The sequence below is a fragment of the Podarcis bocagei genome (genome assembly GCF_964188305.1).
Source record: "Podarcis bocagei genome assembly, chromosome: 2".
In the NCBI taxonomy this organism is placed as follows: domain Eukaryota; kingdom Metazoa; phylum Chordata; class Lepidosauria; order Squamata; family Lacertidae; genus Podarcis; species Podarcis bocagei.
In genome coordinates this window covers 110,488,570-110,514,675 of record NC_138126.1, presented here as the reverse complement: position 1 = coordinate 110,514,675, position 26,106 = coordinate 110,488,570, and the positions used below count along the sequence as shown (strand labels likewise).

The following is a 26,106-nucleotide window of genomic DNA, read 5'->3' as shown; positions in this document are numbered from 1 at the left end:
CCAACAGTTGAAAAGCCCTTTTTTTTACATCTGCTTCATAATAGTGGGTGAAGGTGACATTATCTAGATGATGGATAAGCACTCTGGTGATTCTTCTTCATGGTTTTCTGGCAGGTCTAGAGCATCTGACTGACAAACAAACAAACTGTAAACAGATAAGAACCTTGGCAGTTTTATAAGAGTATACATTTAACGTAGGTGGAACAAACGATGAAGTTCATTTGGAATATGCAGGAAATAAAAATAAATAAATTTAAGGAACCGCAGAAAGAGGGGGAAGGAAGTTGAGTTTTGAAACGTTAAACTGGTTGCAAAATTATTGAAATATTTTTTTTTTAAGTCCAGCACCTCCGACCTGGACTCCCATGGGCTTCAGAACTAGTTCACGACTTGAGGCTGTTGATATTGCTAAATGATCAATCCCCTACAGGATGTGATAGTGGAGAACAAAAGAAGGGAAGACTCCTTTCACTGCCTTTTTAAAGGGATCACTGATTACCTTTCAAAACACATGAGGCAAGGTGAGGCGAGTACCTTGGGTCGTAGGATCCACAGAGGCAATAGATCCCAATGTCGATCTTTCTTCCCCCTTTGTCCCTGATATAGCTCTTCCCTCACCCCTTCTTACCTGGCAGGGTAGGGGGCGCAATTTTGGGGTCCACCTCGGGTTACCAGAATGTCTAGGAATGTAAAGCTGGGTCTCGTTATCTTGCTCTGGCCCCTTAAAGACATACACATCGAGTGGAACAATGATGAACCTTTACATTTATAAAGAAACCATTCAACAAGACCTTGTGGGGGGCCAGACTATATTTTGGGGGAAAAATAAAAATGAATGAATTCCTATGCCCCACAAATATCCCAGAGATGCATTTTAAATAAAAGCACACATTCTACTCATGTAAAAACACGCTGATTCCCGGACCTTCCACAGGCCGGATTTAGGTGGCGATTGGGCCAGATCTGGCCCCCGGGCCTTAGTTTGCCTACCCATGATCCAGAAGGTTACCAAGAAATCCGCACAATGTCTTTGCCGCATAAAACCTGTCAACTTTACCTGTGCATTGGAGGGAACCCAAGGGCTTGTTTAATCCATCAGTGACCACCTGACTGTAATCCTGGGAAGATGGGCACGCATCAAGCAAGCTGCTTAGGAGGTGCAGGGTCATTCCTCGTCTAGATGTACAGTAATTGCTGACAATACAGGGTAAAGCATACTGATGGAAAAAGTCCAAGCTTACTAAAGCTGGGTTGAAAGTCAGGGCATACTGCCCTCTCGTGGCCTTCTTATGTACTACAGTCAGAAATCATGGTACAGAAATGGTCTCCACAGTGAAAATACTGTCATAGACCTCCATGGTGCTGTCTGGAGGGCAGAAATCAGAGACCCCCAGACCCTCTGCACAGGTGCAAAATATATCATACCAGGATCCTGTTCTACCTCCTTAAAAACATTGTAGTTTTCATAATCTCTCCCTCTGCAATGCCTGCAATATCGTTTTCTTTATCTAACTTGCTTGCTGTACAGTGGAAACAAGGTTTTCGAACTTATGAAATGTTAAAAAATCGAGAATCAAAGGGCTGTCAACAAGTTCAATGGGGAAAATTGAGAAAAGTGTCTCAGAAGCCGTTCGACTTCCGAGGCGCCTTCAAAAACGGATGCATTCACTTCCGGGTTTTTGGTGTTCGGCTTCTGAAATGTTTGGCTTCTGAGACGCTCAAAAACCGAGGTTTGACTGTACTAGAAATATTGTTTCTTGCTCTCCGTACTCATAAGCGCTTCCCATCCTTTTCACACTTGTTTATCTCCCTGCTAAAGATGCAGACAGATGCACCCTATTCTGCTCGGGTCATATGTTGCCACAGCATATATTTAAAGCACTCGCATACCATTTTTAAAAGTCTTGGATTTGACCCTGGCATTTGCTGGTTGAAAGATACCGCTTCTGGCAACCTGGAAGTCATCTGCGAGGGTGCGTCTTCTTAAAAACAAATTCAGTTGCAGTCCACACAATTGCTTCAAATGCATTGGGTGTTGTGACTAGAAAATAGGGGTGTCTGTGTGCCTAGAATGATGGCCCAACTCCCCAAGTTCATTACCGGTCAGAGATAAATGAGCCGAGGCAGAAATCCAGTGAAAGCAAGGCTGGTTTTCATTCTCTGTTGCAACAGAGTCCTCCCACCCACTTGTCAGGAGTTGAAGGACCCAGAAGAAAGGCATAGAACTCCTCTTAAAGGTTCACATTTTGGCCTGGATTTTCCAGTCATATTTTTCTTACTACCATTGTATGGAATAAAAGGTAAAGGTACCCCTGACCGTTAGGTCCAGTCGCAGACAACTCTGGGGTTGCGCGCTCATCTCGCTCTATAGGCCGAGGGAGCCAGCGTTTGTCCGCAGACAGCTTCCGGGTCATGTGGCCAGCATGACTAAGCCGCTTCTGGCAAACCAGAGCAGCGCACGGAAACACTGTTTACCTTCCTGCCAGAGCGGTACCTATTTATCTACTTGCACTTTGACGTGCTTTCGAACTGCTAGGTTGGCAGAAGCAGAGACTGAGCAACGGGAGCTTACCCCGTCGCGGGGATTCGAACCGCCGACCTTCTGATCAGCAAGTCCTAGGCTCTGTGGTTTAGAGCTAAACATGTTTTTTCAAGGTCTCATAATTTTGTGAAGTCTTGCTATTACTCAGCCTCTTCACATTTTATCATGTGAGACTTAAGTAGTGTTCAATACTTGCCAAGCCAATCTTCTAGCAAGGGAGAACTTCCTTTAGAAAGGAGAGCATTACAAGGTTGCTGTCTGCCTCAGAGGCAGCAGCCTCAGAGTACTTCTCTCTGCCCCACACCCCTTTAACAAAAAGGAGAGCAATAATACATTCCAACGTTCTGGCTTTTTATTCTCTAGGGCAAGCAGCTATTCAGAGTATTTCCTGGACAGCTGATGCCTGTTCAAAGCCCGATTCAAGCGTTTTGCAACACTTCCCTACCATCAAGTCACTGCAAAAGGAAAAATGCAAGACTATAGTTTTAGTAAATTGCGAGAAATCCAACTAATCTTTCGGCGGTGGTGGCAGGGATTACACAGGATTGACAACACTCTAATAGTCAAGATCAGGCACTAGGCAGGAAATACAGTGGTACCTCGGGTTAAGTACTTACCGTATTTTTTGCACCATAACACTAACTTTTTTCCTCCTAAAAAGTAAGGGGAAATGTCTGTGAGTGTTATGGAGGGAATGCCTACGGGTGGCATGCCTATGGATTTTCCTCCTCTAAAAACTACGTGCGTGTTATGGCCGGGTGCGTGTTATAGAGCGAAAAATACGGTAATTTGTTCTGGAGGTCTGTTCTTAACCTGGAACTGTTCATAACCTGAAGCACCACTTTAGCTAATGGGGCCTCCCGCTGCCGCCATAGCACGATTTCTGTTCTCATCCTGAAGCAAAGTTCTTAACCTGAAGCAAAGAGGTAATATTTCTGGGTTAGCAGAGTCTGTAACCTTAAGCATATGTAACCTGAGGTACCACTGTATAATGAACTTGATTGCCTAACAAAGAATTATAGACCCAGGCTAACACTCAGGAAGTGATCCCCACCGCTCACAGCTTTTTTCACAAACTCTGAAGCTCTGCTGGGTTTAACAAGAGGTCGACTGTTGACTAAAGGACAGAGCCTCACAGGATACAAACAGCCATTATATCAAAAACTCAAGCACAACAGGTTTATCCCCCAAAACCTCATTTCCACCCAGGAAATTCCTTCAATCAATGAAGCCCTTCAACTAATTCGTTGCACTAGCAGAAGCCAGTGCCAGTCCCACTAGAACAACAGGACAGAGTGCTTTCCCCAGTTTCCATCCATGTTGATCTGTGAAGATTAGCCAGTGCCCTTTTCACATTTAAAGGGTTTTCTCCAGAGAAGACAGCAGATGGCCATTTCAGCTTCGGGAAAGGGCAAGGTGCCAAAGTTACTTGCCTGTAACCAGTGTTTGAAACGCCCATTGTTGTTCTAGGCGCATTTTGCAACAGGGAACTTCATTAAGGTGAGCAAATTCAGAGCTCTGGGCATGTGCCTAAGATTTCCGATTAAAAACTGCAGAGTGGAAGGAAAGGAGGACCTTTTTATGCCTCCTCACTTCCAGCTACTCTCTGAAGACTGGAGAAGAAACTCTCTTAAGAATATTAGGAGGGTGGGGCAGGGGAGGGAGTAGACCATGAGAAAAACGAACATAATATTTTAGCTGCAGCTCATCCATTTTCAGCTTTGTATTCTTGTTATTAAAAAAGTGTGCCTAGGCATTACATTGTTCCGCCCATAACCTTGGTTTAAGGTGCCATTCAGCTCCTGGCTTTCATATCTCAATTTCTAGCACTGCCTGTAGCTGTAGCTCAAGTAGCTTTAAAAAGGTAAAGGGACCCCTGACCATTAGGTCCAGTTGTGGCTGACTCTGGAGTTGTGGCACTCATCTCACTTTATCTGACCTGACATACAGCCCAATGTCCCATCCCCACCCCACTTTTTCCCTGCCTTCCAGTGTTGAAGAGGGACGGTCTCAAGGAGACAAGTGTACAAGTGGAAGCCAGTTAGAAACCCTGCTCCATCATACAAACAAAGGTAAAGGGACCCCTGACCATTAGGTCCAGTCGTGGCCGACTCTGGGGTTGCGGCGCTCATCTCGCTTTACTGGCCGAGGGAGCCGGTGTACACCTTCCGGGTCATGTGACCAGCATGACTAAGCTGCTTCTGGTGAACCAGAGCAGCGCACAGAAATGCCATTTACTTTCCCATCGGAGCTGTACCTATTTATCTACTTGCACTCTGACGTGCTTTCAAGCTGCTAGGTTGGCAGGAGCTGGGACTGAGCAATGGGAGCTCACCCCATCGCAGGGATTCGAACCGCTGACCTTCTGATCGGTAAGTCCTAGGCTCTGTGGTTTAACCCACAGCGCCACAAGTGCACTTAATATATATTTACTATCAGAACAATGCCAGATGCTGTTCTTACCAAGGAACAGTCTTTGGGGTCACTATAGTTAAGAGGCAGATGAGAACAGGTGGAGCTAGTCAGGTAGGATCCAGCCAGCAGCAAGGCAGGGACAAAGGTGAGCATCCTTTTCCACCAGCTATCACTATTCTAAATGCGTTATCTAGAATAGCACGCAACCAAACTCCTTTAACAAGTTCAGTACTGGAGACAGATGGTGACAAAAGCAAAAACGATCACTTTGCTTCTCCTAAAGCAGTGTTTCCCAACCGGTGTTCCGCGGCACACGAGTGTGCCGTGAGACATCGGCTGGTGTGCCGCGAGATGCCTGGAGGGAGGCGGGCGAGTCGGGCGGCAAGAGGCGGGGCGGCGGCGGCGAGGAGAGGCCGCGCCTCCTGCTGCTGCCTGGCGCTCCTCCTCACAGCCGGCAGCGCTGCCTGGGCGCCTCCGCGCGACTCTGCCTCGCTGGGTTTGGTCTCCCAGCAGAGACGGGTCACACGCGCACCTCCCTCCCTCCCTCCCTCAGCCTGCGCGGAGGGAGAGCCAGAGAGAGGCATCGCTCCTGCGCGGCGGGAGAGGGAGCAGCCGGAGCGATGCCCCAAACGAGCTGAATTCCGAGCGAGGGACTGAGGGGGGAGGGAAAAAACTTTCACTTTTGTGCGTCCCTCCCGGCGTGACGCTGCGCGCTGACGTCACGGGGCGGGGCTTTAATGGTGGTGTGCCGCGAGATTTTTTTTCAGTAAACAGGTGTGCCGTTGCCCAAAAAAGTTTGGGAAACACTGTCCTAAAGAGCCTGCCCCTTGTGGGAAGAGGAGTAATCCAACCATCGCATTGCTCCCTAGCTCTTTACACACCCATTTTTTCATTTCAATTTTTTAAAAACCGTTTCATCATGCTTTCAAATTGTCTCTTTTGTTGCATGCTTTATTTTCCCAACTGAATTGTTACTGCGTCTTTTAATCATTATATTTTATAGCTCAACAGCTACAGGCACTATTTTGCATCTTCAAAGAAGAGATTAACAACTTTGCTTATATGCAGATACCAGTTTATTAAGTTTGAACAAGAACTCTTTAAAAAGTATTTGGAAGGCTTTGCAATGAAAGCCAAGGAAGCACAAACTCCATTGAGATGGCTATGTTGCCAGGATATGACCACATCCCTTGTGCTCTGTGTGCATGTGTGTTTAGCAGGCTAGGGAGGCTATCGGGAAGTCCAGAGCCCACATGCTGTTTTTAAAGTCTTCCAAATACCATATGGAGCAGCCTAAATTCCAGCAAATCCTTCGCTGCTGAAGGTTAGTTCAAAGAAACAGAACTGAAGAATTTACAATTGTACAAAAAAAGCAGGTAGAGGAAGACAGTTGGCCAGTTCACAAAGCATAAACACCCTGCCATGAACTGTTCAAGTACATTTCAGTTGTAACGAAGTGCTACTTCACATTTCACGTAAAAAAAAGAAAGGCAGTAAAAACAAGATGAAGGAGACAGACAAAGACAGATTAGAGAGGTTGAATGCTGTGTCACACAGAACAGCTAGAAGTTGAACGCGTTGGAAGTGTCCTGAATCTGGAAATTGTATGCATCGGTGCTGGATTCCGGGACGACACTCTCATCTTCTCCTTCCTAAACAAGCAGAAGAAACTTTTAAGTATAATAATCAGTGTGCAGATACAGCAACCAATAAGATGGCTGGAGCCAGTTAGGAGCAAGGTCAGTGTGTCCATTAGCTTCAACCTGATTTAGCGCAAGCTGGCACATTCAAACCTTTTTTTAAAAAAAGGTACAAGATGGACTTTGTACATCTGGCACGACCATTCCTCCTCTTTGCCACCCAATAGCTTTTTTTTTGCTTTTTATTTACAGTGCAACAATTTAACAACCAGCTAAAACCCTACAGTAGTAAAAGTAAAAACAGGTAAAGGACCCCAGTCTAGTCAAAGGCGACTATGGAGTTGCAGCGCTCATCTTGCTTTTCAGGCCGAGGGAGCCGGCGTTTGTCCACAGACAGCTTTCCAGGTCATGTGGTCAACATGACTAAACCACTTCTGGCACAACAGAACATCATGACGGAAAACAGAGTGCACGGAAATGCCGTTTACCTTCCCGCCACTGTGATACCTATTTATCTACTTGCACTGGTGTGCTTTCGAACTGCTAGGTTGGCAGGAGCAGGGACAGAGCAACGGGAGCTCACCCGGGATTCGAACCGCCAACCTTCCAATCAGCAAGCCCAAGAGGCTCAATGGATTAGACCACAGCGCCATCCGTGTACCGACAGCTATCAGAACACGCTTTAACCTCTGATTAGTACAATGGAATCTCTTGTGAAACTGCCACTGTTTCACAACACTGCAACTGCTACTTGGCCAGCTCAGAGCTTGCTCACCTCTGCTGAGAAATACTTTTCAATCAGGTTTGCCGCAGACTTGTACACCTGCTCGTTTTCATGGGACTGTAGAGCTTCAATCTTATCCAAGCCACCATACTCTTCAACCATGAGGCAAAGCTTTTCGGTCTCGCCTATCTTCTCAGCTGCCTGTCAGAAGAATATGTAACATTTGGTAGCACCGTTATCGATCCATCTGCAAACCCAATCCTCGATTCAAAGCCTTATAGTACAGATAACAGCAGTTATGGATAATACTGTGTATGACCATAAGCAGAGGCGCTGGTGCAACTTTAACCATCATGGGCTTCCATGCTGTAACAGTTAGAAGCAATTGCCCAATATTGCAGGATACTGTTGAGGCAGTTCCTTTGAGTAGGCAAATTATTGAGATTTCACGCAGGTGAAATAACTTGAGACCTGCAGCTTCTGTTGGCCAATGCTCCTTCACACTCACAGAGTGCTTTTTATGGGGGGACGCAGACCCCTAAACATTTTTGTCCATTTACTGTATTTATTTTTCACAATTTGAACTATAAAATGGTGGTTTTTATTGTGTCAAAATGTGAGTATCCCTAAACATTTTTAAAGAAAAAAGCACTGTGTGCGTGTGTATATGTATGTGTGTGTGTATATATAACAATTTAGAATATTCATTTAAACAACCTTAAAATATCAATGACTTACCTTCTCTTTCCATGGTTCATTTTGCATAATATAAATCACTGCATATTTTACATAAACTAAACCATTCAGTATTCCATTATTACTTCCATTAAAATTTATTTACACTGTTGAATTTATCTTAATGCTGCCAACGTTTTCAAGCGTACACAATCCCCCCCCCCATATATTCAACAAACATTTTCCAATCTTCTTTAAACGATGCTCCTTCACTTTTAACAGTACTGAGCATTTGGAACCGGCCCCCAGGCTTCTTTGGGTCAACTTACCGCAAATATATTATTAATGGCGTCCAGGATCACTAGGATGGTTTTGCTATCCTTAACCACCAGCAGGTTCAACAGTGGTTCCACCACACCAGCCTGAACAAGGTATATAATCTGGCCAATTGTTCCACCACTTGTGAAGTTGGTCACAGCCCACACCGCTTCTTTTTGAGATTTGAAGTCTCCCTGTTTTAATACACACAAGAGTATTATTACACAGAGCTAGCAATGATGGTCAGGAAGAAGTCAAAGGGAGGTTTGATCACAAGATACTTCACGTCGAAAAACTAAGGAAAAAAATATCTAGGGAGGTGCTTACGAAAGTCAACGAAACCGTTGTTGCAGCCCTGTTCAGCCCTTCAAAGTGCTTTCTAATAATATTTTTTTAAAAAACCACATTGATGGTTGTGAAGAGTTACTTGGGCTTGTTCCAGTTCGTGAATGTTACTATAGTTGAATGTGTTACAGTTAAATGTTACTAAAGTTGAATGTGTTAAATGTGGCCAATGAATGCGCTTGAGGACAGTTTAAAACACAGTATTAAAGCAATGGTATTTTTTTATATACTTTACTGTGTCCCAAGAGGGCCTTCCTTTTTTTGTTTTACCCTAAGCCAACCAACCTGGTGCCCATGAATAAAATGGTACCCTTGCAACCTTCACCTTGTGCCCATGAAGATAGAGCCCCCGCTCCCACAGAACTTATCATTTTTCTTTCTTGAAAAATACATAGGGCTAAAAGGAAGAAGTTGAGAGAGTGATGCTCTTTCCTGTTACTTCTTTTAAGCTCCGTGTGCTTCCCAAACCTCTGGGATCTAACTGATCCAAACATATTGGCAACAAAAATATTGGTCTTTGGGTTGCGTGCATGTAATGTGGAGGAGAGAAATAAGCAGAGGGCGTGGCATTCCTGTCGTATGCTTCAAAATTCACCAATGGGCTTCAAAAAGTTGGCAAACCCTACCCTTAAGCTGCTGGTTTCTCGCTTCCTCAAATGGCAAACAGGCATGGCGAAGCGTCCTGTGGCATACCAGCTTATATTTCCAGCTACCGCCTCTGACAATTCTGGGAACTGTTTCTTATTTTTAAAAGCTTCAGATCTGTGGGCTTCCCCCCGCCAAAGTTAAGGAGATTTTGTGTCCTCCAAAACAGGGGGAAAGCTTATGAAAGTCGTTCAGTTTTCTATTTTAACGTTAAAGGTAGTAGAGGTTGCATTTGACCGAAGCTGATGGTTGGCCATGGAAGAGTGTGCCTTTCGGGGTGATGTCAAACTGTTGGAAGGTCACAGCGCCTCTTGTGTTAAATTTCAGCGAGCCCACACTGACTCAAGAGAATATATACCTTCCACTCTATAAGCCTCAAGTTTTAAAAAGCAGTGTTCGTCTGTGGCAGAAATGGCACATGTGGCGGGGGATTAGATTTAGGTTCCTTTTTTTACCTTTGTCAAGATGCCAACGAGATATTGGACAAGCCCGTGGTCCACAACCTTCTGGATCTGGTCCTGCCGGCCGGCAGTGATGTTAGACATGGTCCAGGCTGCTTCTTTCTGGATGTTGTTTTTGTGGTGAGTAAGCAGGCTGGGGAAGACAGCGAGTGCTCCCGAATCTATTACAATCTGTGTCTGTTCATCAGTCCCAGTGACAATGTTCCCTATGGCTCTTAATGAAGGCGTCTGGGTGGGAAAAAGATTTAAAGACATTTGAGAAGCTTATTCATAAACCACACATATTAAGCTAGCTATATCATACTATTAAAGAGAGGAATCAAAGGGTGACGCTGCCTAATCCAGGGTTCACTGATAGAGGTCAGTCTCCAGCTAGCTAGGGACCCATTCACATGACAAGCATCCAATTGGCACCAGCATCAGATCAACACACGATGGAGACAACCTAAATGGTTGTGTGCAGTACATGGATCTAGCTTTTAGCAGACCCTTGGCTATTATATTAAGGGTCCTATTAATTAATTAATAATAGTAATAATAGTAATAATAGTAATAATAGTAATAGTAGTAGTAGTAGTAATAATAATAATAATAATAATAATAATAATAATAATAATAATAGGTATTACAGCTCTTTATTTCAGTGCCTAAAAACACAAACAAGTCGTACATTTCTGATGTGGTATCATGCAAAGCACTTAAGAAACGAGACAACACATTTTTTTAAAAAGCGCCTTGCTCCTGCTACATTTATGCACTGCTTCTGATGAGGCTCATTCTTTGGACGCATTTCGAGGCAGCATTCTGTGAAAATGCAAAGGGAGGACCAGGAATTCTTCGAACTGGGCCCCAAATTGTTTAAAATGGGCATCAACCCAGAGCACGTTCACCTGTACGGATGGCTGGGCAGCCTGGAATTTTAGTCATCCATTATTGGGGAAGGGTTGTGTGACCTGAAATATTTCTAAAGTATATTATTTTATTATTTCATATATTATTTTAAAAGTATGAATTGCTTGCATGGAATGGGCATCGTGGCTGATCCCATGCCATACAAATTCTAAGGGCCCAATTATATACTGTAAAGTGGCCTAGGTGTGCCCAGAGGAAAAAATCAAAGGAGTCCTTTCGTCATGGCTATCAAATTGTGAGGAAAGGGACCCAAACTTTTCGCAGAGCCTTCTTCGATGTGCCTGCACCATGAATGAACGAGGTATCCACTGATACAAGTTGTGTGGCTTGGACAACTGCCCTTTATTACAGATTTTTCCCTTTTCTCCAGATTGTTTCCTCATGATTCGAGGAAAGCATGCTGTTGACTTGTAGGCTACTTTCCCAGTATCTAGTACAAACGCCACTCAGGAGAACTAAAGAGTGTCAGCCACCACGTTTGGCAGAGCCGAAAGGGAGGTACATTTTGGCCTCTGCCACCAGTCGTGAGACTTAAGGCAGCACTCCCTGCAACTCCAGAAGAGAGAAGACAACCTGGCTCCATCCATCAGTCACAGAAGGAACACATGTTCTTCAACTCCCCATTCCTTGTGTTTTTCTGCTGTGTTTATTAAGATTGTTTGCTGGGGGGGGGCAGGGATCGTTCAAGATTTTAACAGCACACAGAAAATGCTAGGCACTTTATAAGCGTTGAACAAAGCACGGTCTATCGCTGATGCTTATAAGCACAGAAAAAAAACTAGTCCTACTGGGTGCTAGCCAGAGGAAATTAAATTATGTGTTATTGCCACTCCCTGCCCTGGCAGTTAGTGTAGCTGTACTTAACAGTCCCTGTAGTTTGAGGTGCATTAGAAGTGCAACCTAGCCAAGTCTAGTTGGACGTAAATCCTGCTGCATTCAATGGGGCTTACTCCCAGGGAAGTAACTTTTTTTTTACTCCTAGGTAAGTGGGCTTTAGGGACGCGGGTGCTGCTGTGGGTTAAACCAGATTGGCAGAGCTTGCCAATCACAAGGCTGGCGGTTTGAATCCCTGCGACGGGGTGAGCTCCCGTTGCTCGGTCCCTGCCAACCTAGCAGTTCGAAAGCAAGCCAGTGCAAGTAGATAAATAGGTACCGCTCCGGCGGGAAGGTAAACAGTGTTTCCGTCCGCTGTTCTGGTTCACCAAAAGCGGCTTAGTCATGCTGGGCACATGACCCGGAAGCTGTACGCCAGCCCCCTCGGCCAATAAAGCGAGATGAGCACCGCAACCCCAGAGTTGGCCACGACTGGACCTAATGGTCAGGGGTCCCTTTACCTAAGTGGGCTTTGGACTGCAGTTGTACTACCTGAAAAGATTCCAGGTCACAGAATATTGGAGGACGCATTCCAAGGGAACAATGTGTTGTTTGTGCTGAAGATAGCTGTTTGTGATTAAAAGCAACGATCTAGTCAGATCAGCCCAATAAAGCAGGGTTTCTTAACCCTACCAAACCTTCATTAATATGTTCTTGTTGTATCCAGCTTACCATTATGGGAATTTCTCCACAGCCCAGGAGCTTCACCAGCTGCGGCACGAGCCCCGTTTTCACAACCACTTCAATCCTGTCATTCGAGCCATCCGTCAAGTAAGAAATAGCCCAGCACGTATCTGCCAAGACTTCATGGTCATGGTGGTGCAGCAGGCGAACCAAAGTGGGAAGGATCTGTTCAATAGCTTCTATGGGCGGCGCGGGGTTCTTGTTACGGCAGAGGTTTGACAGAGTCCAGGTTACGTTGCGCAGGTAGCCAAGCTGAAAGCAATCACGAAGTTGATTTGTTAGCGCTGCTGTTGCTTTAACACAGAAGTGCCTGGCACCCAAATTGCTGCCGCAACGCTCATACACTTACAGCGATAGAGGAGAGATCGGGAACAGCAAGCAGAGCCAAAAGCGGTTCGAGGGCGCCATATTTAATGACCAGGTCTCTGTAGGCAGAACCATCACCTGAAGGTAGAGATTGAGATTGACTGTTAAGATACACACCGCCACGATATTTAAATTGTACACAGCCATGAATTTTCTTTTGAGCCCGCACTTTGTAAATAAAACATTGACAGAAGAAACCCACAGGGAAGCGTTGGCATAGGACAACCTGGGCGCAGTTAAAGCATTAAACCCACAATGCAACAGATGCTGGCCATCGGATGCCACCATATAGGAGTTTCTCAACATCAAAAGCGGCACAACTGGATAAGGCCCTATACATCAGCAGAGAGTTTATCTTCAGGTTGCTGCAATTCAGTCTGCAGAATCCCTGCATCACCCCCATGCTGAAGAGTGCCCAGATCAAAGACATACTAAACAACTGTAGCCTGAGCTTATGGAGCATCATGTGTGACCAAAAAGACCGTGTTTTCTCCACCTGTCCCTTCAAGTGCTTTCCACACTCATCCTTCCCCACTACACCTCAATTCCTATCAATAAACACTGGATTTCTTGAGAGACTTTAACAGAATTACCTATTCAACTACGCAAAAGTTTCCTTGGTTACTAACTGAACAGCTTTCAGATCTCAAAGTTAAGGCCGTTGGAGTAGAATTTTTTTATGGTCAAAATATCAGCTTTGACCATAAAGTGACGCGCTTTAATCAATGTCATAGGAAAATGATCACATAATAATAATAATAATAATAATAATAATAATAATAATAATAATAATAAAAAATTAAATTCATATCCCACCCATCTTGCTGGGTTTCCCCAGCCACTCTGGGCAGCTTACAACATACAGTACAGTGGTACCTTGGTTCCTGAATGGCTTACTTATCAAACCAATCAGCTCCCGAACGCCACAAACCCAGAAGTAAGTGTTCTGGTTTGCGAACGTTTTTTGGAAGCAAAATGTCCGATGCGGCTTCCGATTTGAGTGCAGGAAGCTCCTGCAGCAAATTGGAAGCCACGCCTTGGTTTTCAAACTGTTTTGGGAGTCAAACGGACTCCCGAAACCAACCACCTGTCTCCTTGATCCTTGCCCATCCTGGCTAATAAAAGCTAGCCGGGAAGGGCTGGGCGATGGGCTTCGTGGGGTGGTGAATGCTTCCCTCCGTGAGGGAGCCTTCCCAGACCCGCTGAAAGAGGCGGTTATTAAACCGCTTCTTAAAAAACCATCTTTAGATGCGGCCACAATGGCCAACTATCGCCCAGTCTCAAATCTTCCATTCTTGGGCAAGGTGATTGAGCGAGTGGTTGCTGAACAACTCCAGGCACGCCTGGAAGAAGCGGACCATTTGGATCCCTTCCAATCGGGGTTCAGGCCTCATCATGGACTGAAACTGCCTTGGTCGCACTGGTTGATGATCTCCGGCGGGCTAGGGACAAAGGTGAGAGCTGTTTCCTAGTTCTGCTGGATCTCTCAGCGCCGTTTGATACCATTGACCATAACATCCTTCTGGACCGTCTTGAGGGGCTGGGAGCTGGGGGCACTGTCATACAGTGGTTCCGCTCCTTCCTCCTGGGCCGTGTTCAGAAAGTAGTGGTGGGGGATGAGTGTTCAGACCCCTGGGCTCTCACTTGTGGGGTGCCTCAGGGTTCTGTCCTCTCCCCCATGCTTTTCAACATCTACATGCAGCCGCTGGGAGAGATCATCAGGGGGTTTGGGCTGGGTGTTCATCAGTATGCAGATGATACCCAGCTCTACCTTTCTTTCAAATCAGAACCAGTGAAGGTGGTGACAGTCCTGTGTGAGTGTCTGGAGGCGGTTGGAGGATGGATGGCGGCAAACAGATTGAGATTGAAGCCTGACAAGACAGAAGTACTGTTTCTGGGGGACAGGAGGCGGGCAGGTGTGGGGGATTCCCTGGTCTGAATGGGGTAACCGTGCCCCTGAAGGACCAGGTGCGCAGCCTGGGAGTCATTTTGGACTCACAGCTGTCCATGGAGGCACAGGTTAAATCCGTGTCCAGGGCAGCTGTGTACCAGCTCCATCTGGTACGTAGGCTGAGACCCTATCTGCCCGCGGACTGCCTCGCCAGAGTGGTGCATGCTCTGGTTATCTCCCGCTTGGACTACTGCAATGTTCTCTACGTGGGGCTACCTTTGAAGGTGACCCGGAAACTACAACTAATCCAGAATGCAGCAGCCAGACTGGTGACTGGGAACGGCTACCGAGACCATATAACACCGGTCTTGAAAGACCTACATTGGCTCCCAGTACGTTTCTGAGCACAATTCAAAGTGTTGGTGCTGACCTTTAAAGCTCTAAACGGCCTCGGTCCAGCACCGAGGGCCTTCTGGCGGTTCCCTCACTGCGAGAAGCCAAGCTACAGGGAACCAGGCAGAGGGCCTTCTCGGTAGTGGCGCCCTCCCTGTGGAACACCCTCCCACCAGATGTCAAAGAGAACAACAACTACCAGACTTTTAGAAGACATCTGAAGGCAGCCCTGTTTCGGGACGCTTTTAATGTTTGATGTATCATAGTATTTTAATATTCTTTTGGAAGCCGCCCAGAGTGGCTGGGGAAACCCAGCCAGATGGGCGGGGTATAAATAATAAATAATAATTATAATTATTATTAAGTTCGAAAACCAAGGCTCCACTGTATATAAAAACACAACAAAGCATCAAACGTTAAAAAGCAAAATATCCTATACTAGCAACAAATAGAAACCAATAAAACAATAGTAAATATTGTTTAACATTTAAATATTGTTTAAGAGTGCATGCCCGAGTAAGCAATGTGGGGGATTTTTAGATCTGATTAACAAATGACCTAATTTCTAGCTTTGATGACGTTGTGTCCTAATGGTACCATATCCAGTTTCAAGTGCACGATTTCAAGTGTATCATCCATTTCTACATTTTGCATACACGTTTAAAGTACACATAGACAAAGTAACCCACAGAATATATATATAGCTCAGTAGTATTGGCCTACCTGCAATATTTCCTAAAGCCCACACAGCTTGCTCACTGATGTGCATATGGGGGGAAGCCAGCAAGGAAATAAAGGCAGGTATTGCTCCACCATCTACGACAGCTTTTGTCTGCTCTGATGTGCCGGAGGCAATGTTGGTCAAGGCCCAAGCAGATTCAAACTGAATAGGGCTGCAATCTACTCTTCCCAAGAAGGTCACAAGCTTTGAGATCAAGCCAGCTCTGATTATCTGGTCTATAGGGGGCTGCTTTTCTCGGGATAGGAGCTTCCTGCGAGGAAGAAGAAAGCAAGTTGGTTTCGCTCATCAACATTTTACAGACAGTCCTCAAATCCATTATAAGCCGATAGTCAGCCCCGGATGTGTGCTATGCACAACTAGCACCCCACCTAGAAATGGTGCCCATTAGTCTAGTGCGGTTTCATGAAATAACTTGCCATTTTCTGTCAACTCCTGCACATGGGCTTAAAATACCCCAACTTCAATGACAAAATAGGCAGATTGTTTTGGCACCAGGTTTTTTATTTTTTTTGGGGGGGGGGTGGAATTCTTACATGAGAACTGACATTTTCAAGCAATAGGCGATGTGACTGAACGCACAGTTCCAGAACTGATCCCCTAGCTCCCAATGACTCACAATTAATGCTTTTGTAGACACCTTCTCATAATCACATTGTACCATTATCCTAGTTCATAGCTATGTGAATGTATTAGCCTAGACCGGAGAAGACTTAATAGGCATCACAGTGACAGATGCTTGCCCAAAGCACCCCAGATGGGGATCTGCACCATAACATTTTAGCAGTTAAATTATCTTTATCACTTTATTGCTAGCTACAAGGAGCTGAGTCAGCCTCCGACGTGCATTCACATTCAGACTTGTGCCGTTTAGCTTTAGTTAGGCTCATCCTCCAACAAGGCACTTAACTATTTACAGTGGTGCCCTGCAAGACGAATGCCTCGCAAGACGAAAAACTCGCTAGACGGAAGGGTTTTTCGGTTTTGCGTTGCTTCGCTAGACGAATTTCCCTATGGGCTTGCTTTGCAAGACGAAAACGTCTTGCACTTTTTTTTTTAAGCCGCTTGAAGAGGCACAGTTGCGACGGACCGTGCTTCGCAAGACAAAAAACATCGCAAGACAAAAAGACGCGCGTAACGAATTCTTTTCGTCTTGCGAGGCACCACGTTTAGGAGAAGATGTGGCAAATAATTTTTATTTATTTATACCCCGCCCATCTGGCTGGGTTTTCCCAGCCACTCTGGGTGGCTAGATGGTAAGATGTTTAGGTAAAACAAGAACATTATGTTATAGAAAGCTTGCCCACTCTCTTCAGTGCTGAGAACTGTAAAATGCCAGCAATTCACTGTAAATATTAGTTTCAGAACCTCAAATTATAATCAAAGTCACAGCTCTTATTGCAAGTCCTTGGCTTGCCATAGTCAAGGTGCAAAGAACATGGATGTCTCTGTATGTTTACCTGGCAGCCTGTGTTGCCTGCAGCTGGCATTCCACATTATTGCTGTTGATGCCTTTAACTATTTCTTCAACAGACCAGTGGACAGTGGCCTGCAAAAGAAAATTCAAGTTATACACACCTACGCATTAAGCCTCTTGGCCAATTACCAACAACCCAGAGCAAAGACATTGGCAACATACAAATTACATGTGAAAGCTGTTGTATGTATGCCTTCTGGATTTCTGATTTCTATTCTTTCATGACAAAAAAAGAAAAAGTCAGAATTCCTTCCAACACTCCAGATGGTTTTCCAATATAGACAAAACTCAAATTAATTTTGTCCCTAAAAGAAAAGGAAGATGTAAGTCACAAGTGCTGGTTACTCTTTATTCAAATACTAGAACCAATTATTTTCTTTATGCTGCATAAATAGCAAAGGAATGTAGAGTTCGGAGTTTTAATCCTTGGAATCAGGGAAAGAATCCTGCCTGAAAATCTGAAGAGTTGCTGCTGGTCAAGACAGAAAATACAGAGGTAGGTGGACTCAGTAGAAAGAAGCTCCTGATGGGTAATATCCAGTGATGGCAGGTTGCTGCTGAAATGAAATTGCTTAGGGCGGGAGGAAGATAATCAGCAATCCCCACTTGCCTTGCAACTACCCAAATATCTTCTAGATCTGGCCCAGAGGTTCTCCCCAACCCACTGGAACAGATTTAAGGTGGACAATGCAGTGAAGAATCAGCTGAGGGATTCCCTTCCATTAGCAGGCTGTCTCCACTGGTACTACCTATGTTCTCAAGATATTTTTTTTGGAAAAACAAGACATCCGTATAGTGAGAAAGGGAGCCAGAGGGGCCTCGACTCATTGCTTACTTGATTGTTCCGGTTGTTCTCCTGTAGAGGGGATGTGGCATCATCAGGAAAAGTGCTAACATTTCTTCTTTTAAGCATCTGATCATCTTTTTTGGCTTTCCTCAGCTCCACGTTGACTTCCACCCGCCGCCTCCTCATTTCCTGGTGAAAGCGCAACCTTTTAAAAAACTGAACTGCATTTTTGGGCACACAAGCAAAACAAAAAACTAATGACAGTCAGGTTTACTCACATTAGAATCCTTTCCCTTATTCTTGAACCTGTTGAGACGGGCAGCATTCTCATTGGCAGACATCTCGATCTCAATATAGGCAAGATTTCAAATCTGCAAAGAGATTTTTGAGTTTATTTGTTTATGGCATTGATATATTGCCTTTCCGGCAAGGAACCCAAGGCAGTTTATGGTTTATGTCATTTATCTGTTATTTCAAAATTGTAAAGCTGACCCTGTGGAGTTGTTAAGGTATCGCCGCCTGTTCAAGAACATGAACTACTCTTCACCCAACTCAAATAAGACTAGTCTACTTAGAGAGGATAGAATCAAATATGACCAGGAGCTAGTCCTACTGAGCTCAGTGGCTCTCAACTCCAAGACAGTGTCCTTCAGATTACAGCCTTGGGAGCCTGCAAAACACTTAATGCCAGAAAGAGAATAAAGTTGGGTTGCCATATGTCCTCTTTTTCCAGGACACGCCCTCTTTTTTCATGGGTATTTAAAATGAGATCTGTCTCTTTTTTTTGCTCTTCAAAATATGGCAACCCTAGAATAAGGTATATTCTGTTTTATTAAGCTTCAGTTAACTCCCCCGTACAAGTTTGCTCCCCCTCTTTCATTCAGGCACCCTCAACATTTGAAATACAGTGGTACCTCAGGTTAAGGTCTGTTCTTAACCTAAAACTGTTCTTAACTGTTCTTAGCTAATGGGGCCTCCTGCTGCTGCCACGCCGCCAAGCACGATTTCTGTTCTCATCCTGAAGCAAAGTTCTTAACCCGAGGTATTATTTCTGAGTTAGCGGAGTCTGTAACCTGAAGCATATGTAACCCGAGGTACCACTAACTAGAAAATCTACAGCATTCCTGTGACGCTGTGTCAGTTATTACGGCTGCAATCTTAGGAACAGTTTACTGGGAGCAAGTTCCACTAAACTCAGTGGTGCTTACTTCCGAGTAAACAAGAATGGGTACTCACTCAGTTTCAAATTCTCCTTCCTTGGAGGAAAAAGGAAGGAATGACAAAGTGACAGGTAAGAATTATCCCTTGGGGCTTTAACAATAGAATGGACAGCTTTGCTACAGTTGGGACCTCAACACTCCAGTTCAGGATTTGAAAGCCAAGCTTCCTTAAGTCCTTAAGGACCTCATATTTTCAGGATCACTTTCACATTTCCCTGAGCTGCAATCCTATTGGTTGTTACTTATTAATAGGAAAGTCCCGGACTGGTGCTACTTGCCCCTCCTTTTCTTATGCACACTGTTCAAAACTCCCATTGTTCTAGGCACATTTTACGACGGGGAATTTAATTAGCGAGTTTCTGAGCTCTGGGCGCAGTACTGAACCTAAGATTTCAGATTAAAACTGCCGAATGGAAGAAAATGAGGACCTTTTTTCTGCCTCCCCACTTCCAGCTACTCTCTGAAGACTAGTAGCTGTCTAGAATATTAGGGGGTGGGAAGGACTAGACCATATGGAAAACGAACACTGCAGTTCATTCATTTTCAGCTTTGTATTCTTGTTATTAAAAAAGTGTGCCTAGACATTATGTTGTTGCGCCCATAGCCTCGGTTTAAGGTGCTCTTTAGCTCCTAGCTTTCATATCCATGCTGCAACCGTTTTAAGCGTGATTCAAGGGCAACATACAACGCGACGCTAGATGGCGATGGCTAGCCTTATGGAAAATTCAATGCGTTTTTTAAAAAGCGCTTTAAAAAAAGCATTTTCAGATTATTTTTCCACATGTGTAGATCCCACCTCAGTTGCTAACACTCGTTACACCCTTTCTTAAACCTCTCCTGCCCCAGCTCCCCTTTAAGCGAACACGTGCGAGAGAGAAAGAGAAGGTATCCTGCCCTTTTCTCCACCAGGAAAGGACGGACTCAGCTGCCTAAACGGCTCAGGCTCGAGTCACTTTCACTCGCCGAGCGTCTCTAACTATTATTATTATTATTATTATTATTACCCCTCCCTCCCCAGCCAAGGCCGGGCTCAGGACGGCTAACAAACTAATAAAAACAAGTTGAATGAATACAATTTAAAAAAAGATTAAGATACAACATTAAAACATTAAAAAGCAGCCTCATCAACAGAAGAAGTAAAAAGAAAACCTTCTCTTGAGCCGAGCCAGAGCGGCTTATGGGGGACCACCCACAAGGCATCCCTCCCACCCACCCCCCACGTTGCCCTCGAGATTCCAGAGACGCGGCACAAAAGGAAAGAGGACCGCGGAGTGAGGAGGAAAGGGCAAAAACCCAGTTCGGATAAGCGAGCTAGTGAACAGGAAAAGAAGCTGGAGAGGAGAAAAAGCAAAGAATCCACTCCCGTCCCCTGCCCCCTAGAAACCTTCAAGAAGCGTCTCCCTCTTCCCCAAATGTCCCCCTCTTGTACTATAAAAGGGGGGCCCAGCGCGGTCCCGCACGCATTTTCCCCAATTTGGGTCCCTTCAGGGCACCGTCGTGGGTATCCCCCTACCCGAAAAGGGAGCCCCGGCTTCGTCGCGTCGCAGCAGCAGCAGCAAGCAGCACCCGACACGGCCTCTCGCTCCACGACTATTAATACTCCGCCCACCGCGGTGCGCGATTTGAACTTCCCTGCGCTTTCACTCTCTCATTGGTGCGTTCGAGTCAAGTCGGAGCGCTCATTGGTCCGTTTGAAAATAAGGACGCGCTCCGAGCTCGCGCTCGCTCCTGAAAGGAGGAGGAGGAGGGGGGGAGGGGAGGGAAGGGAACGTCCCCGCCGGTGCCAAGACCTCGCGAGAGCTGTTAAGAAAACCGGCTCGCGGGACTACAAGCCCCAGCATTCAGCGCGGCTGCTTAGTGCTTTATTTGAATGAATCCGAGCTGGATTCGGATCGGGAATGGAGGGCGGGATTGCGGAATCGTTAGCCGCTCCCAGGGCAACTGGTGAAGACAAGACAAGAATAGAGGAAGGAGGCTGGCAGCATTAAGATAAATTCAGCCGAGCAGACAATATTTGATGGATGTCAAAGTGGAAAGTTGATGTGAATGGTGATAGTAAAATACGTAGGAAAGTTGTTGTTGTTTGTTTAGTTGACTCTTCGTGACCCCATGGACCAGAGCACGCCAGGCACTCCTGTCTTCCACTGCCTCCCGCAGTTTGGTCAAATTCATGCTGGTAGCTTCGAGAACACTGTCCAACCATCTGGTCCTCTGTCGTCCCCTTCTCCTTATGCCCTCCATCTTTCCCAACATCAGGGTCTTTTCCAGGGAGTCTTCTCTTCCAGTGAGCACTCAGGGCTGAGTCTCCTCCAGCACCATAATTCAAAAGCATCAATTCTTCAGGGATCAGCCTTCTTTATGGTCCAGCTCTCACTTCCATACATCACTAATGTAGGAAAGTATGATGCGTCATATGAACCGTGGAAGGAGAAGAAGGGAAGTCCTCGGGTGCTTTAAAGTTTGTAAAACGTTTTGATTTGAAATGGAGAAAAAGAAAAAATCATACTGTACACACACACTGCAACAGTTCTCGCAGTGGCCAAGCAGTTAAAAGGCCTGCAAAAAAAGTGCAGCAGGAGCACTCTGTCCACCTGTGATTCCCAGAAACCGGTATACAGATGCATAGTGTCTCTGAAAGTGGAGGTAGACATAGAAGCTGCAGCTAGTAGTCATTGAAAGTCTTATCCTACATTAATTTGTCTAATCCTCTTTGAAAAGCCATCCAAGTTGGTGGCCCCTACTTCGCTTTGTTGGGAGCAAGTTTAACATAAATTAGCTTTACTGGATGTTAGAAGGGAGAGAAAACGTTTCTCGATCCACTTTCTCCACGCATGGCACGCCTAATTTTATAAATGTTTTATTAAATCATGCCTTGCTTGCTTTTTTTCTATACCGTACTGTACTAAAAAGTCCTAAATGCTGTGACCTTTCCGTGAGCATAGACAGGATTTATGTTGGGGGGGGCAGGACACCCACCTGTCAACATCTTCTGTCTAGCAGATTCAGAATGAAATGTATCCACAACAGTCATTTTAAATTACAGTGGTGCCTTGCAAGACGAAATTAATTCGTTCCGCAAGTCTCTTCGTCTTGCGAGTTTTTCGTCTTGCGATGCACGGTTTCCCATAGGAATGCATTGAAAATCAATTAATGCGTTCCTAGGGAAACCGCCTTCAGACCAGGTCCGGGGACAGTCTGTCCCCGGACCTCGTCTGAAGGCTGGGGGGGGGGACAAGGGCTTTTCTTCCCACCCCCAGCATTTTAAAAAACCCCGGGACAGCGGAGGACTTCTCCGCTGTCTGGGCGATCTTAAAATGCTGGCGGGCAGCATTTTAAAATCGCCCCGGGACAGCGGAGGACTTCTCCGCTGTCCGGGGTGATTTAAAAGCCCCTGGGAAGGCAGGCAGGGGGGACAAAGACTTTTGCCCCCCACCAGCCTTCAGAAGAGGTCCTGGACCTCTTCTGAAGGCGGGCGGGGAGCGAAAGTCTTTGCTCCCCCCCGCCTGCCTTCAAAAGCCCCCCGGGACAGCGGAGAAACGCGCTGTGTTTCTCCGCTCTCCCGGGAAGGCAGGCAGGGGGGAACAAAGACTTTCGCCCCCCCGCCCGCCTTCAGAAGGTGTTCCCTCCCCGCTGCCCGGCTTCGGAACAATGCTCCGAAGCCGGGCGGCGGGGGCAGGTGTTCCCTCCCCGCCGCCCGGCTTCGGAGCATCGTTCCGAAGCCCGGCGGCGGCAGGAGGAGGCGTTCCCGCCCCACCGCCCAGCTTCGGAGGAGGTCCGAGGACAGTGGGGAAGACGCGCTGCGCTTCCCCGCTGTCCCGGATATTTCCCTATGGGCTGTCGTCTTGCGAAGCAAGCCCATAGGGAAATTCGTCTTGCGAAGTGCCTCCAAAACGGAAAACCCTTTCGTCTAGCGGGTTTTCCGTCTTGCGAGGCGTTCGTCTTGCGAGGTACCACTGTACTTTATTTTGACCCCAAGCGTTCAGAAAATCTTTCTACAATCTCTACTTTGAGTTAAGTATTTATATATATATATGTGTATATATATATATATATATATATATATATATATATATGCATATATATACACACACATATATATATATATACACACATATATATGGACACATTTTTAAACAAACACAATAACCATTAAACAGCAGTACAAGGAATGATGTTTCTTTTATCCATTGTCTCTAGGCATATACACATTCAGCATTCAAACATATCACTTAGTGTAACCTCTACACTGAGGATAAAGAAAGTTGTTTTTTTATATGCTTGATTTATGGAGGTGGGGGCAGCTGCCCCCTCCTATCCCTATTCTGGCTACCCCATTAACCTTTCCTCATAGGGGAAGCTTACAACCCCCTTTCACCAAAGTGTCATCACTTTTGGACTGTTGCAAGGTTGCCAAATTTCAGAAAGTAGAAGTGAAAATCCACAGTTGTTGAGCTTTTTTCTCCCTGTTGCTTTTTTTTGTAGTTTTGGCCAAAGGTCTTGGGTTGGTTTTCTTGTGTTGTTGTTGTTGTTTTTTTTTTTTTTGCAAAATCGCAAAACAAATTTGGCTATTTTGGCAAAACGTTACAGGGAACCAGGCAGAGGGCCTTCTTGGCAGTGGCGCCCTCCCCATGGAATGCCCTTCCATCAGACAACAGGCAGATAAAGAATTACACAACTTTCAAGAAACATATGAAAGCAGCCCTGTTCAGGGAAGTTTCTAATGTCTGATATTTTATTATTTTTTATATTTTGCTGGAAGGCACCCAGAGTAGCTGGGGAAACTCAGCCTGATGGGCAGGGTAGCAACAAAAATAAAACAATAATCAACGACTCTGCCGGCAAGAGCTACCATACACCCGGATTTCACCGGACAATAGGGCATCACTCGCGTGGACGGCGTTCGCTGCAGCTGTATGTCCGGGGAATCCCGGACGTATGGCGATCTGTCTGCAGACTTGGATAGTGCAAAGCCAGGTTACACACGTCGCTTGTGAAAATCATCCCAAAATATCTAGTCCCGAGGACCGCGGGGTGAAGCGGAAGACCTTCCACGTGTCGACAGGTCCCTCAAGTGAGTCAAAGCCGTCCCCACGGTAGCCTGACATGCGCAGTAGAGCCTGCGGATCCGGGGGTGGAGTTAAAGCCAGTCCGAAGCGCGAAGCGAGCAGTACGCAGGGTGGGTGTGGCTTATTGTCTCAGGGGCGGAAGACGAAGTCAGGAGAGGGAGGATGGACGCGGAGTGGGCGGAGCCACGCGTGTCCGGGCGGGGCCCTTAGAATGCGGCGCTCAGCCATTCTTGCCAGGTGACCCAGTGGCCTAATGGATAAGGCATCAGCCTCCGGAGCTGGGGATTGTGGGTTCGAGTCCCATCTGGGTCGTTCCTTGTTTTTGCGGCAAGGCTTTCAAAATTCACCAAGCGCTTCCAAGCAGCTCGGCGATGGCTTTCTGAGCCGCTGTTGCTGCACGCTTTTGCAAGCAGTCGCGCCGTTCCCTGCTGGACGCGGGCGCAGAAGTCTGTGGACCCAGGCTGCGGAACGTACAGCAAGGGCTTGAAAGCTCTCATTTGCACGAAAACGAGGGAGAAGTCTGATCAGGCCGGGTGGTGATCGCGCGCATCCTAAACACAACGCGATCTTGTGCCCGGAGAATGTGGGGCTGGAGGCTGCAGCTGCAGACGCCCCATTAAATAAAGTGCATAGTATTGTGAATGGGAATCTAGAAAGCTATTGTGCAATCAAATATTAGTGTTTTTTGTTTCTTCGCAACCTGCTCGCGTATTTGCCTTGCCGACTTCTCTTGGGACCATGGATATGCAGAGCTGCTTCCTTTAACAAGACCTAGAACCAGAGCTGCCAACTTGAATAAAATGTGTTTGTTTTTTTTAATTGGGGGGAGGGACAAAAGGACCCCAGCCCCTAGGAGGTCATAGCTTCCAACATTTCTCCAGTGGAAATAAGGACGTCCCATTCTAGAATACTATTTATATTATGGACTCTCCTTCCTTGGAGGTCTTTAAACTAAGGTTGGTTATCTGTCATGGATGCTCTAGCTGAGATTCCTGCATTGCAGGGGGTTAGACTAGATGACCCTTGGGTCCCTTCTAACTCTTAAGATTCCATGATATCAGCAGCCTTCAAGCTGCCATCCCATTCAGCAAGCAAACTTGCTTTATTGTCACATCTTCACATACTGCTGCTGGATGATCACCTTCCATTTGCCAGTTCACCTACTCCAAAGGGGAAAAAAGGGGGGGGACCAGACACTGCTGAATATCACAGCTGTTGCCAGCTGTGTTCTGCTGGGCAGTAGAAAAGGGTTTTCTCCTTGGCCTGCCCTTGTATCCACTCAGCTACCAAGTGCTTTTGCGACATCACGAGCAGTCTGCAGCCAATGGCGACAGCTGGGGAGGCATCATCCTAAACCAGTGTTTCCCAAATTTGGGTCTCCAGCTGTTTTTGGACTACAACTCCCATCATCCCTAAACAAGCAAGACCAGTGGTCCGAGATGATGGGAGTTGTAGTCCAAAAACAGGTGGACCCACATTTTGGAGACACCGCTTTAAAGGAACTGGTCTAATCCATTCAAACCTACCACAATTGTGGGTATACCTCTAGTGATTTCAAGTGTTATATGCACACAGGACACACAGAGAGTCACACACACAATTTATTTATATATATATATATAGAGAGAGAAAGAGAGCGCGGAAACATCATAAAACTACATTTTTTTGGAGGGATCCTTCCAGGGGCCATAGGCCAGTGTTGGGCAGGGTCAGAGGCCCAGGGAAATGGAGCAACAACTCTTTATCTTGGTACTGTGGGCTCCATTCTGGCTGTACAAAAGGCCAGAGGTTTCCATGGCCCCAACACTTCTCAAGTCAATTTCATCATGTCCCATAAGTAAGTAGTCCTCTGCCTATCTTAGGACCGCTCAACACAGTCACAAGATGCAGCACATACACAAACCCCATTTGAATGGCAATGCCTATTGACTTG

At 46.0% G+C, this 26,106-nt stretch overlaps 1 protein-coding gene across 2 annotated transcripts; it reads right to left on the bottom strand.

Annotated features, from left to right (window-relative positions):
• Positions 1–6,010: 6,010 nt before the first annotated feature.
• Positions 6,011–20,780, bottom strand: KPNA2 (karyopherin subunit alpha 2). Of its 2 annotated transcripts, none has more exons than XM_081181424.1 (11): positions 20,621–20,780; positions 18,166–18,258; positions 17,936–18,076; positions 17,084–17,172; positions 15,608–15,876; positions 12,584–12,678; positions 12,223–12,486; positions 9,760–9,993; positions 8,326–8,508; positions 7,373–7,522; positions 6,011–6,609 (listed from the first exon to the last, which is right to left on the bottom strand). In XM_081181424.1, exons 2-11 carry the CDS (start codon positions 18,226–18,228, stop codon positions 6,520–6,522), a joined length of 1,578 nt encoding a protein of 525 aa, XP_081037550.1. In that variant the 5' UTR covers positions 18,229–18,258; positions 20,621–20,780; the 3' UTR covers positions 6,011–6,519. The 2 variants fall into 2 exon arrangements, with proteins under 2 accessions (XP_081037550.1, XP_081037551.1); XM_081181425.1 differs by lacking the exon at positions 20,621–20,780 and adding an exon at positions 19,124–19,142.
• Positions 20,781–26,106: the final 5,326 nt, after the last annotated feature.

Excerpts from the sequence above, each read along its gene's own strand:
- KPNA2 (XM_081181424.1), bottom strand. The coding sequence starts at position 18,228 with ATGTCTGCCAATGAGAATGCTGCCCGTCTCAACAGGTTCAAGAATAAG. Across the intron at positions 12,487-12,583 it reads CCGATCTCTCCTCTATCGCT|CTTGGCTACCTGCGCAACGT; the intron begins GTAAGTGTATGA and ends GATTGCTTTCAG. Across the intron at positions 8,509-9,759 it reads TCGTTGGCATCTTGACAAAG|GGAGACTTCAAATCTCAAAA; the intron begins GTAAAAAAAGGA and ends GTATTAAAACAG.